Genomic DNA, 11,393 nt, shown 5'->3' with positions numbered 1-11,393 from the left:
TTATCAACTGTGCTGCAGGGATGGAACGTAAGTCTTGGAACATTGAGGTTGTGGTGGCAGTTGCAGAGAGGTATTTGGGTGTGCGAGAGAGTTTCAGGGTGTGTTAAGTCTTGGTGTCCCATCCTTTCAGGTTGTTGGCCTGAGGAAGGACTAAATAGATTGAAATAGTGGAGTACGGTGGTGTTATTTTTTATATATTTTTTTGTGAGTGGTGTGTTAGATGGTAGGGTATTTGTTTATTTATGTTTTCAAGCAATGTATAAGGGAGTTGTACTCCAGTCTAGTAGGTTGGGGGTAATGCAACATGTTTTGGATGTCAACCGCCGTTAAACCTCATCGAAGAAGATGATGGCTATTGTGTTTTTGCAACTGTTGCATGCCCACGTCGTTTGAGCCAGATGAGTCTCCGTAGCTAAGTAAACATGAGTCACGTGCGAGGAAGAGGAAATATTGAATGAGAATTCTGAAAGCCACAGCTGTCGCCATCTAGCCACATTTTTTTTCCTGATGAATATTGAGGTTGCAACAAGCGTCTGTACATATAAATATACAATGCGTCTTTAAAGTCCATACTTTGATCGCTCATTAGCTGTCATGTCACCCTGTAATTGTATGAGCTAGCTACTAGCTAATACCTGTGCCTAACGGCGACGGGTCGAAGAGCGTACACCTGTGCTAGCTATCCATTCATTTGTGAAAATATCCAGTACGCCAGTAGCTTGTTAGCACCCAACCCAAGGAAGGTATATCTTGACAGAATGCGATGGGAAACTGTTGGACTTATTGTTCTGGAATCTTCAGAAGAGAAGCAAACATTATACAACAAGGAGGCGGGTAAGTGATACGCCCTTTAAACCAACGTTGGCTAGCAAAGGTTAGCTAGGCACAAGTATACAGTATCAGCGTAAAAAAGATCCACGGTCTCAAGGCTTGTGCCGTGTTCAAAACAACTGGGAACTCTGACATCTCCGAGTTTAGAATGGTGTTAAAAACAACTCTGGAATTCCAATTCGGGAACTGACTTCACGACCTAAAGATCACTGACGTTATGATTTCACCTCGTATTCCCAGTTGTTTTGAAAGCGAAATTATAGCTACGAACCAGAGTCGCATGTCATATAACGTTACCTTTCCCTGCGAACTAGATAGGTTTTCCCGCAGCAAGCTGAAGCGTTCCTCACACCACCCCTTCATGTGGGTTTTTCCATACGCTGACACACGGCTTTGTAAATGCATGGTGCATTTTATGCTGTATTCAATTACAATGGACTAATATGGAAAAATATTTTGTTGACACTCATTGCATCCAGCTTCCTTAAAGGAAAATGACATTTCTGAGTAGGTTATAAACTGCAGGCTTGATGTTATTGATATCAGTTAGGCCTATAACGTTACAGTTGTGATGCCAGGCTGTATCTGAGCAATTCCATGGTAAGAATTATGCTGAGACTCAGATTTATCCCATTAAAATGTATGCCAAACAAAAACCAATGATTGCAAAGCTAAACAAACCACGCAACTCTATGCACAAGGACAACTTAACAATTTCCACTGAACATTTGACAAAATCACATTTATTTGAACAATGCAGATGCAAAGTTTGGTAACAGCATGACTGCACCAACCACCATTCCGTGTCATTTCAGCAAGCCATGACATCCACCATCTAAGATTGTAAAGAAATTGTTTCTGTAGGTAAGAAACCGATATTAGCATTCCTGAAACATTATTTTGTTGAAATATAATTTGATAATTGAGAAATTAAGCTAATTGATTGTGCCCCAATTTGACCTTTTATTTTTAGGGTTCACAAAATATTAAACACGTAGTACCCAACATCCAATTTGGACTAAACTATACTTAGCTTGAAAAGAAAGAAAGAAATACCCTAACACTACACTAACAAAAACATGTATACAAAAATAACACCACCCTACTCCACTATTTAAATACATTTAGTCCAACCTCAGGCCAACAACCTGAAAGGATCGGACACCACCACTTAACACACTCTGTAACTCTTCTGATGTAAAGTCTCGCACTTACAAATACTGTACGTCTGCAGCTGCCACCACAACCTCAATTCTCTGCGACTTACGTTCCATCCCTGCGGTACAGTTGATAACCATTGCTATGAATGCTAAAAACGAAATCTTACTGAAACATAATATCACATAACATAATATCCCTCCCCCTTGACCCACCTTCCTCTACCTTCTTCACTGCCTCAGCATATGACAACTTCTGCACCACTCTCACCCTGGAAGCCTCAACCTGCCTCTCCCACACGGGACATTTCTGATCCCCAGCTCCATGGGCACCCGACAACTAACACATACCACTACTTTCCATAATGCTACACATTCCTTTGTCTCATGCCCTTCTGCACACCTAGGAACCTCCCTTTTACACACTGCTGGCACCTGCCCATAAGCTTGACACCTGTAACAACAGATTTGGCACAAAGCTCGTACAGGATAACGTGTGTATATCCTAACATCACTTTGTCAGGCAAAGGCTCAACATCAAAACTTAAAAGAACAGACAATCACTCTTCTGCTTCACCACTCACACCACCTTGTCTGCGTTGCACCAAACGACGAGCGTCACAAACACCGGGATTCTTCCACTTGGGCAAAGAATCATTGGTCAACTTTTACATTTACTGCTACCCCAGTTATCACTCCTTTCAATGGCGCCCTTTTCTTGAGTGCAAAACAATTCACATTTCTTGCCCCATTCGTTTAACTTGGAGCGCCTTCTCCCTCGGACCAGCAGAAACACAAACAATTATCACAAGACCACTTCTGGTTAACCTCACCGATTCCACAGCACCCAACTCTGTTTTCACCCACGGGATGGGCCGCAAAGCCGCGCACAGAAGACAGACCCGGGGGGCGCCGCCACCACCACCACCCCACACTTGGTAGCACAGATAATGGAGCTGACTAGGGAAACGTTTCCCGCTGTTCTTAGTTCCAGGCTGCACGGTCAAACTAGAACAAATGAACTAATCTTTAACTAGATGCCACTGTTCCGGCTTGTGCCAACACCCATTTATCCATTTCACTGGTCTCATTTCTTTTCAACTTTGTGTAGAAAACTAATAGCTTTTGCTCATGATGAAAATAAATTGTGTGGCCAAGCCAGTCCTCGATGAAAGCATTTGTTTGTCCTCCTCTCAGCAACCTAATGCTTCAACCCAACTCTCCTTGAATAGTCTAACAAATGGCATCTCTCAGAGGGCTATCCCCATCATGCAATTCTGATATTTAGACATCCTACAAGCCCAAAACTTTGATGGAGAAATTGGTTAGTGACTAAAATGTTGTGACAACCCTAATAAAATAATACAATTATAAACCATTCATGGCAGTCTTGTTTTCAATAACATGTGATGTGACATTTACCATTAAACACAGCCCAACCCAATACCATTACAAAACACTATGCAATGTGTGTTTGGGCCTTTTAACATTGAAGACCATTAGAGACCATAACATTGAAACCATTAAAACTGCTGTATCCTAATGGTTTGCTTGTTCTCCAGTAATGGTCTAGCTAATCAAGACCTTAATGGAAATAAACCACACACGGAGGGTCTGTTTCCTAGACACCAATTAAGCCTAAGAGAAGGACCAACTGAATTGCTTTCCTGGGGGACTGGCTTGAATTGAGAGGATGACCACATTTGTTTTTTCATCATGAGCAAAAGTTTTTGGTTTTCTACCCAAAGTTGCAAAGCAACAGATGTGATCCATTTAATAAACACAAGAGACCAGCAAAAAATGATTAAAGGGTGTGGTGACAGTAGCGGTAACAGCGGCATCTAGTGGGCAAAACGTGGTACTTTAACAATGCATGGTAAATAATGCAAGAGACTTCAATGGCTAATTTCTCTGAACATGGGAAAAAAATACCAGATTCACAAGGAATAAATTACATAGGATGAAGACGCAATACTCCAAGCAGCAGCTCCATACTACTTGTACTTGTCAGACAGAATGTATACTGTATACTGGTTGTCCGGGGTGGGATTGTGGGTATCTTTGATAATTATATTGGATTCTTCGTGTCTTAGTCATTGTTAGGAAGAATTATGGCCCAGATCGGATGTAAAGGTACTGTATTTATTGAAGATTATATTAGTCCTATTAATTCAAATGGTCAATTTGCATGCAAACAAATGGCTTCATATCTCAGCTTAAATTATAATTCAACAAATTAATGTTTCAGGAATGCTAAGAAACATAAGATAACTACAGAAACTATTTTATAACAATCTGAGTCTCAGCATCAATTGCCCGTCTCTTCTGTTGAAAGAACTAGCTATGAATGACAGTGACCGAAAGCATCCTAAATGGATGTCAATATTGTCAAATTTCTGTCCACACAGGTCCAAATACTTTAGAAGCAGTACAACTGGGGAACATTACACAATAGAGGTATGATACTTACATTTTTCTGGAAGTAGGCCTATGTCATGTTTCATCATGCATCACTTGGTTGGAAAAACATGATGTACTTACAGTGTAATTCTGTCTCCCCACAGTTTGAAAACCTTGTTGAGAGTGATGAGGTAAGTGTGTGAACATGTAGAGCATATTTGTTAGAATCCGAAAGTGTGCCATTGGCTGGCGATACACAGAAGACACGATGATTGTGGGCCTGTTCTGGATGATTCTTTGCCCACTTTTAGTATTTTTAAGTTGTCTCATTTTAATTTCAGGCAGAGAGCCCACAAAGCTGTCCCAGGTACGTTTTTGAAACTTTTTTGGGGGACAGACGAATGCATATCAGAAGAATAATGTTAATCGGGGCTTTAACCAAGATGAGCTTGAGGTAATGTTTGTTTAATTTTGATACCAGGCCCATCAGTGAAGATGAGATCATCCACCTGAAAGAGCACCGGTATACTGCAATTTCTGATCAGCAGAACTTGATAGACGAGAAGTTGCAAGAAGAGGTAGGCTTACACAAGAACAGTGCCTCTGAAAGGGCTGGAGAAATCATAGTACCTTTTTTTTTTTTTTTTTTTTTTGCTTACAGATAATGGAAGGTTCATTTCAAAGGTCATTACACTTCCTCGTTTATGGACTTTGTACTGCCTTTCATGTAGCAAGATACAGTATCTAAGATAAGTTTATGCTTAGCCTACGTGCTCATAGCAACCTTATATTTTAATTTTGGTTGATTTTAAAAATGTCTTTTTAATTTGCTTTTCAGAATTGTTTTGCAATTTTGGTTTTCTGTTCTCAACTTTGTTCTTTGTTTTGTCATTTCTGCTCAGTTATTAGCACAAGAGGAGAAGTTAAGGCTAGAAGAGGAGGCTAGAAATGCTGCCCAGCGTGAGGCCGCCAGGCTGGCACGTGAGCGAAAGCTAAAGGAGGTGAGGCGGCCATTATTGAGTGCGCCTGTCGTCCCTTCACTACCATGTTCTACCTCACGCACCTTTTCCTTGGCTCTACCCCTGCTTCTTTCAATTAGTGTTGCACACTACACCAGAACTTCTGTACTTTTTCCATAATGCAACATATCAAACAGTTCGGTACTAGAATTGTTCGGTTGGTCGTTCTATGTGGCTCATGTTTGGAGATCAACTAAATGTATTGCATTTATTAAATGATGTAATTAGCTAAAGTTTAACATAAGACTTGAACAGAACGCATCAGTGATTTGTATTCTCTGCCACTTTCTGAAGAGGCAATGAGAATGCCCGTCTGTGTGTGGTAGCCATTAGTGAAACTAATAATGAGCATCTTTGTTTAGATGGAAAGGCTTTCCCAAAAACCTTTCTAAATGAAAAGTTTATGCCTACCTGGCAGAATCATGATTATTGGCATCAATCCAGTGGCCGCTTGTTTTACAAACTCTATCACGTGAGCTACAGAAAAACCGCTAACCAAACAACCTAACCAAACAACCATGTCACCTGCATGAGCACTTAAATTAAAGGGTAACTACATTCAAATCTAAACCTCTTAGAATTTTCCCAGACCTCAAAACTGGTCTCCTAATGTGGTTTAAGCATTGTTATGGACTTAGAAAAACAAAATTGGATGTTCGTGGTACTAAACCTGGTATCGGGATAGAAGCCATAATTCTGGTATCGTGAAAACACTAGTCTTTATTACCACTTCAAGTACATAATATCACAAATTGGTGGTCAATCCTTTGTCAATCTAAAGAATTGTAGTCGATGGTATGTCTCTCAATATGAATTTGTAAATCGTACCCCCAGGCAAGTGTCCTTTGAAGTAGTGATTTGCCTCAGTTAATTCACACAAAAAAGGGAAAGGCATTTGTCTACACTTAATTTCTTAACCTCAAATTAGTCTATGCATCCATTCATTTCCATTATTTTGATATTTGAGTTGTTTCTCAAAGCTGTGCTTTTTTATTGTTCGTTCCAGTTTTTCCCTTGGTTAATTCCATTTTTTACATCTGTGTTTGCCTATCTGCCACCTTAATTTTAACACAGCCGGTAATGGCACCATGTAACTAACAAATCTTCAAGTGATCATTATTTACATTTACATATTTGACCAAGTGTTTTTCTGAGATATAATTATTTTTCAAAGCAACAGCTTGCACAACGGAAAAAAAGCAAGGCAGAAGTCCAAGGTGGCGCAGCCCATCCAAGAAAGTGAGTATATAAACCAAGTAAAAATGGCTACCTCAAGGTCCATGTGTGTCAGTGATGGATTGACCATGAGATTGAGTTGTTGACGGTTTCTCCTCCACTGGTTGGACTCTGTTTTAGGCATGGCTCAGGTGAAGACTTTGATGTCTACCTACAGCATGTGAAAGTCATGTCAGAAGCCTTCAGGAGCAGCAGTGAGTCCACTATTTCAGCACAACCATTTTCTGTAGCCTATATATTATATTCCGTGTTTGAAACTGTTCCTCTCAAATTGTGCATACCAACATTCTATTTTAAGATAAAACACTTTCGGGGATCCCTGAAAGTTAATCGTCATGCCTCATTGAGACTTCTTGCTCTTTGAAACCACCTGTGATTTGATAAGCCAGTGTTTGTGTAATCAGGGCTGTCCTCTGAGACTAATGTGATCACCCCCAACACGGAGAGCAGCTGGGACTTCAACACCAAGACCCGCTCCACCAACGATGACGGAACCTCACTGGACCTGGAGTGGGAGGACGAGGAAGGTGGGGGCTTGTGTAATTACTTATTGTCTTTTTATTGTCCCCTTGGCTGTTTTGTCACATGTCAAAAAATACATTCCCTGAACATACTGTGCAGTTTCATTGAACAACAACAGTAATTGTTGAATTCAACCCTCTCAAAACCACCAGTTGAATAGCCATGTGATGTTTAACTAGACGTATCAAATTGTCCTTGTCTTCAGGGATGAACCAGGTGGTCCCAGCGTGGGAGAGGTCTAAAACCGAGGAGGACATACTCCGAGCCGCACTCCGGCCGGGCAAGAAGCAGACGACCAGCGGTACGGACTCCAACGCCCTGGAGTGGGAGAACGACTTTGTAAGCGCTCACGGCGAGGATTATGCTGAGGAGAATGCAGAGGACTCTGAATACGAATGCTTTGTCAACCCTGTCATGGATATGCACACCCCATCTGTGGAAACACCACCGGTAGAGATAACTGCACCGGAGACTGAGAAGAGATAGTCCCCATCGCCTGGGGATCCAGAGTCAAATCCTAATGTTAGACCACATTGTGAATGTTTGATTATACACCTCATCAACTTCAAATGTGTTTGTTTGTCCTCATTGGCTGGTGGACCAGTTTTTATTTGACAATCTTCTCTTGTGTTAATTAAGCCTTAGTTGGCAATGTTTTCATGTCATCCAGTGCATTATTGAATCAAGTGCAATTTCCAGATCTAGTTTGGTGTGATAGTGATTGGGTTTTTATTTGTGAGAGGGCTTTAGTGTTTTCAGTTAGAATGAACTGAAAACAACATAGGGACACGTAAAATAAAAGCAACAACAACCTTCTATCAGTGCCTGAATCACTAGGAAATAAAACTCTCATAAATTGTTAACCAGGTCATAGGACAGTTAGCTGATGAGGATTTTGTCCGTCAGCAGGGTGAATATTTTAATCAGTGGTTCATAGCTTGCCAGTTGTCTGGTAGGGAACATGTAGAGAATCCCTAATGGAGTGGAGTATATCATGTAGCAACTTGTCTGTACACTCCATGTGTTTTTAATTGAAAAAATGCAAGTGCTAAGATTTGCGATTTTGTTTATCCTCTCAGTTCCAATTAACAAGTGACTCATCATGGACACACAGTACTACATTTAGTTATTTGTTAGTTTGAAACTAAATGTGTGTCAGTCAAATGCTGCTCAAGTTATGGACAGGTTTGTGTGTCCAACATTTTTATTTGTATTATATACAGTGAAGGTTGGCAACATCACATTTGTAGAATTCCTTAGTCCCCTATGTACACATTTAAATCTTAGTGTCAGACTTTTCTATTTTTTTTTTTAACGTTTAGGATTGATTTGTCATGGTGAGCAGCTCGTGAATTGTTTATTTTACGCTCAAGACCAGCCGATTACAAGAGAACATGGCTAAACGAACATATGTCTCCAGCACTGCTCCTTCCAATGGCACTGCCAATAGCGTACAACTTGGGCTCCAACTCTTCAATCTCACCTTTTATTTCTGATTTAGCACAATCTGACATTTTTCAAGACCTTTTAAGAATGTAACCCTGATCACTGGAAGTGGACATGGTTGTATTTGATTGAAATGGTTGATGTGAAGACAGGAATAACAAGGAACTGTTTGGAGACTACAGTATGCTCTAGGAGGTTTCTAGAAATGGTCCAATACGTGTATATATCATTTCTTTGTGTGCACTAGTAAATTAGTTTTTGTCTTCCCTCACTGCAAAAGGGGACCCTCTCACTACACCCTTATAATGTGGAGATGATGTGCCTACTTTGGAGGCTTTTGCTTTATTGTACACAATACTGTCTCACCTTGATTTTGCAATTGTTGTGATGTTTGTGACAACAGCGATTGTCCCCCGTAGTGCAGCCCTACTGTACCTGGGGAATCCAAAGCGTCACCATTTAGGTTGTTTCACCCTATTGAGAGGGAATTTAACTTTCCTTTGTTTGTACTGCCTGTAGCTTTACCATCCTAGAAACACAAGCCATTTGATTTTAGCAATTAAAGTGTCATAATTGGGGTGAAGAATTACCACAGCTGCACTATTGGCCCAACTCCAAATCGGACCTCATATTTGTCTGGCATCAAACTCAATTCACAATATTTTGTCCACAGAAACTGTTCAGACTGTAATAATTGGAGGGATTGTAATTGCAGCGTATCTATGCACTGTTTGATTTGCGTGAACTGGTAGGTCCAGTCAATGATTGGTTTATAGTATGTGTTTGTAGTGTTTTCTAAGGATACTGTCCTTTTTTTAACCTAAGTTAGCATGGTGATAAGGGTTAGACACCGTACATTATGGGTGCAATCGCAAGGATGGATTAAACTGCCGTGTGCTTATTTCATATCATTCCACTCTTTAGAAATATATTTGTTACTGAGAATAATGTAAATGGATTTCTGAAGTGAACCAGTTTTATTTGGCTACTTTTGAGTCATAGCACATATTATGACAATTTACCCTTTTCAATGAACCTGCTGATAAAGGACCTGAATCCTAATTTGAGATCCAAGCATGTTTTACACAGATTGGACACAACTCTCATTGATATCAATGTTTTTGTTTCATTGTTCACAGGTTAGGATTACACCAATAGTCATGAGCCTTTAATTATTTGAATACTATTGCAAACAGGATGTATCAACACCTGTGCCATTCTGTCAATACCGTATGACATTTTTTGTTCAATTTGACTGCAACTAAAATAAATCCTACAGACCTTAATCTGTGGTAATATAAGGTAATGTGGAAAAATGCACAATGCTGTATAAACAGTGTAGTGTTAGTGTATTGTATAATTGTTATTTTTATTTACTTTTACCAAACTATCTAAATATCAATTTCTGATGCAAATGTAATACAGAACACAAAAAAAAGTATGTGTGGTGAAATCTCCAGCAGGTGGCAGTATTGCTACATGCATTCTTTGAGATTAAGTATAAGTATATATATAGTAAGTCACCTGAATTACAGTGCCTGATTGAAAGACAACTGTAGTCCATGGAACAACAACATCCCAGTTACTCACTCTACAAAATGTCCCAAGTGGCTAGAAGGAAGCTATTACTTATTGCTGTTTGGCAACCAGATACTGTACATGTCAGACAAAATACTGTACCCCAGAAAATCTTGTAGCTGGATGGAATTTTGAGCACTATCTTCCAGTCAGAACATTATGAGATAAAATGGTGTGTGTTTTACCCAGTGTGTTAAGGGAACACCTTTCCTCTGACAAAATGTTGTTTCCTAATCTCCACCATGGAAGTGTGAAGGTGAGGAAAATCAAGACAAACGGCAGACTAGAGACAATCAAAGCCTTGCACCCGAAAACCTAGTTTCCCACAAAGGATTGTGGGAGTTGGCAGGAGATAAATGAAAGGAGAGAACAGCTCAGACAATAAGAGCTCTGCTTTACTGAATTACTTTGAAAGCTTCCTCTTCCTGGATAACAAAAGTACTGTACTGTTACAGTAAATGTTTTACCCTCTTGAACTGTTAATGATCATTAAGAGATTGTTCTTTATTTTAAATGTCAACTAAAAATAGCAATACAGTTTCTAGTAGAACATTTTCTTTCTGGCCAACAGCAGATGTGACTCTTATTGTAAAGTCACGTATTGAATCCATACAGCAACAGCAGTTTTTTTCTTACTCCTTCAAAAAAAAATTGTGACCCTTCAGGGTGCCGCATATGGGACAAAAATGGCATACACCTTTTGATTGTTACCCATGTTACACTATTTGGAGCCTTTTTTAAATCAATACAAAAGTTGAAGACTATCATTCCTGTCATAGGTGTCATAGGTGACGTAAAAACGTCTTAGGGATAGTCTCCTTTTTTCCAATTTTCGTCTCAATGACATCCAAATCTACCTGCCTGTAGCTCAGGCCCTGAAGCAAGGATATGCATATTTTTTGGTACCATTTGAAAGAAAACACTTTGTTAGTGGAAATGTGAATTGAATTTAGGAGAATATAACAATAGATCTGGTAGAAGAAAATACAAAGAAAAAAACTATAGTTTTTTTCTATCACCATCTTTAATGTTTAAGAGAAAGGTCACAGTTCAAGGCATCACTCTGGTTGTAATTCCGATAGTGTCCACAAGACGGCAGTAGTATATGTGCAAAGTTTCCGATGGATAACTTGAAGTATGAGTGAACTACAAGACTTTTAGTGTGAAGTCCCCAGGTACATTTGTGCAAATCGTGGGACACATT

At 39.7% G+C, this 11,393-nt stretch overlaps 1 protein-coding gene across 2 annotated transcripts; it reads left to right on the top strand.

Annotated features, from left to right (window-relative positions):
* Positions 1–425: 425 nt before the first annotated feature.
* On the top strand, positions 426–9,719 carry LOC118379152 (AP-1 complex-associated regulatory protein-like). Of its 2 annotated transcripts, none has more exons than XM_035766167.2 (10): positions 426–834; positions 4,397–4,445; positions 4,553–4,579; positions 4,730–4,755; positions 4,870–4,966; positions 5,291–5,389; positions 6,582–6,646; positions 6,764–6,837; positions 7,048–7,170; positions 7,371–9,719. In XM_035766167.2, exons 1-10 carry the CDS (start codon positions 764–766, stop codon positions 7,649–7,651), a joined length of 912 nt encoding a protein of 303 aa, XP_035622060.1. In that variant the 5' UTR covers positions 426–763; the 3' UTR covers positions 7,652–9,719. The 2 variants fall into 2 exon arrangements, with proteins under 2 accessions (XP_035622060.1, XP_035622065.1); XM_035766172.2 differs by having other exon boundaries at positions 427–834; positions 6,588–6,646.
* The last annotated feature ends 1,674 nt before the right edge of the window (positions 9,720–11,393 follow it).

The sequence above is a fragment of the Oncorhynchus keta genome, chromosome 4 (assembly GCF_023373465.1).
Source record: "Oncorhynchus keta strain PuntledgeMale-10-30-2019 chromosome 4, Oket_V2, whole genome shotgun sequence".
NCBI lineage: Eukaryota > Metazoa > Chordata > Actinopteri > Salmoniformes > Salmonidae > Oncorhynchus > Oncorhynchus keta.
The sequence above is the reverse complement of the archived record's forward strand: the minus strand, read 5'-3'. Positions and strand labels throughout refer to the sequence as shown.

Coding starts and splice junctions, on each gene's coding strand:
- LOC118379152 (XM_035766167.2), top strand. CDS start 764: ATGGGAAACTGTTGGACTTATTGTTCTGGAATCTTCAGAAGAGAAGCA. Junction 6,838..7,047: donor AGAAGCCTTCAGGAGCAGCA/GTGAGTCCACTA, acceptor TTGTGTAATCAG/GGCTGTCCTCTGAGACTAAT. Junction 7,171..7,370: donor GGAGTGGGAGGACGAGGAAG/GTGGGGGCTTGT, acceptor CCTTGTCTTCAG/GGATGAACCAGGTGGTCCCA.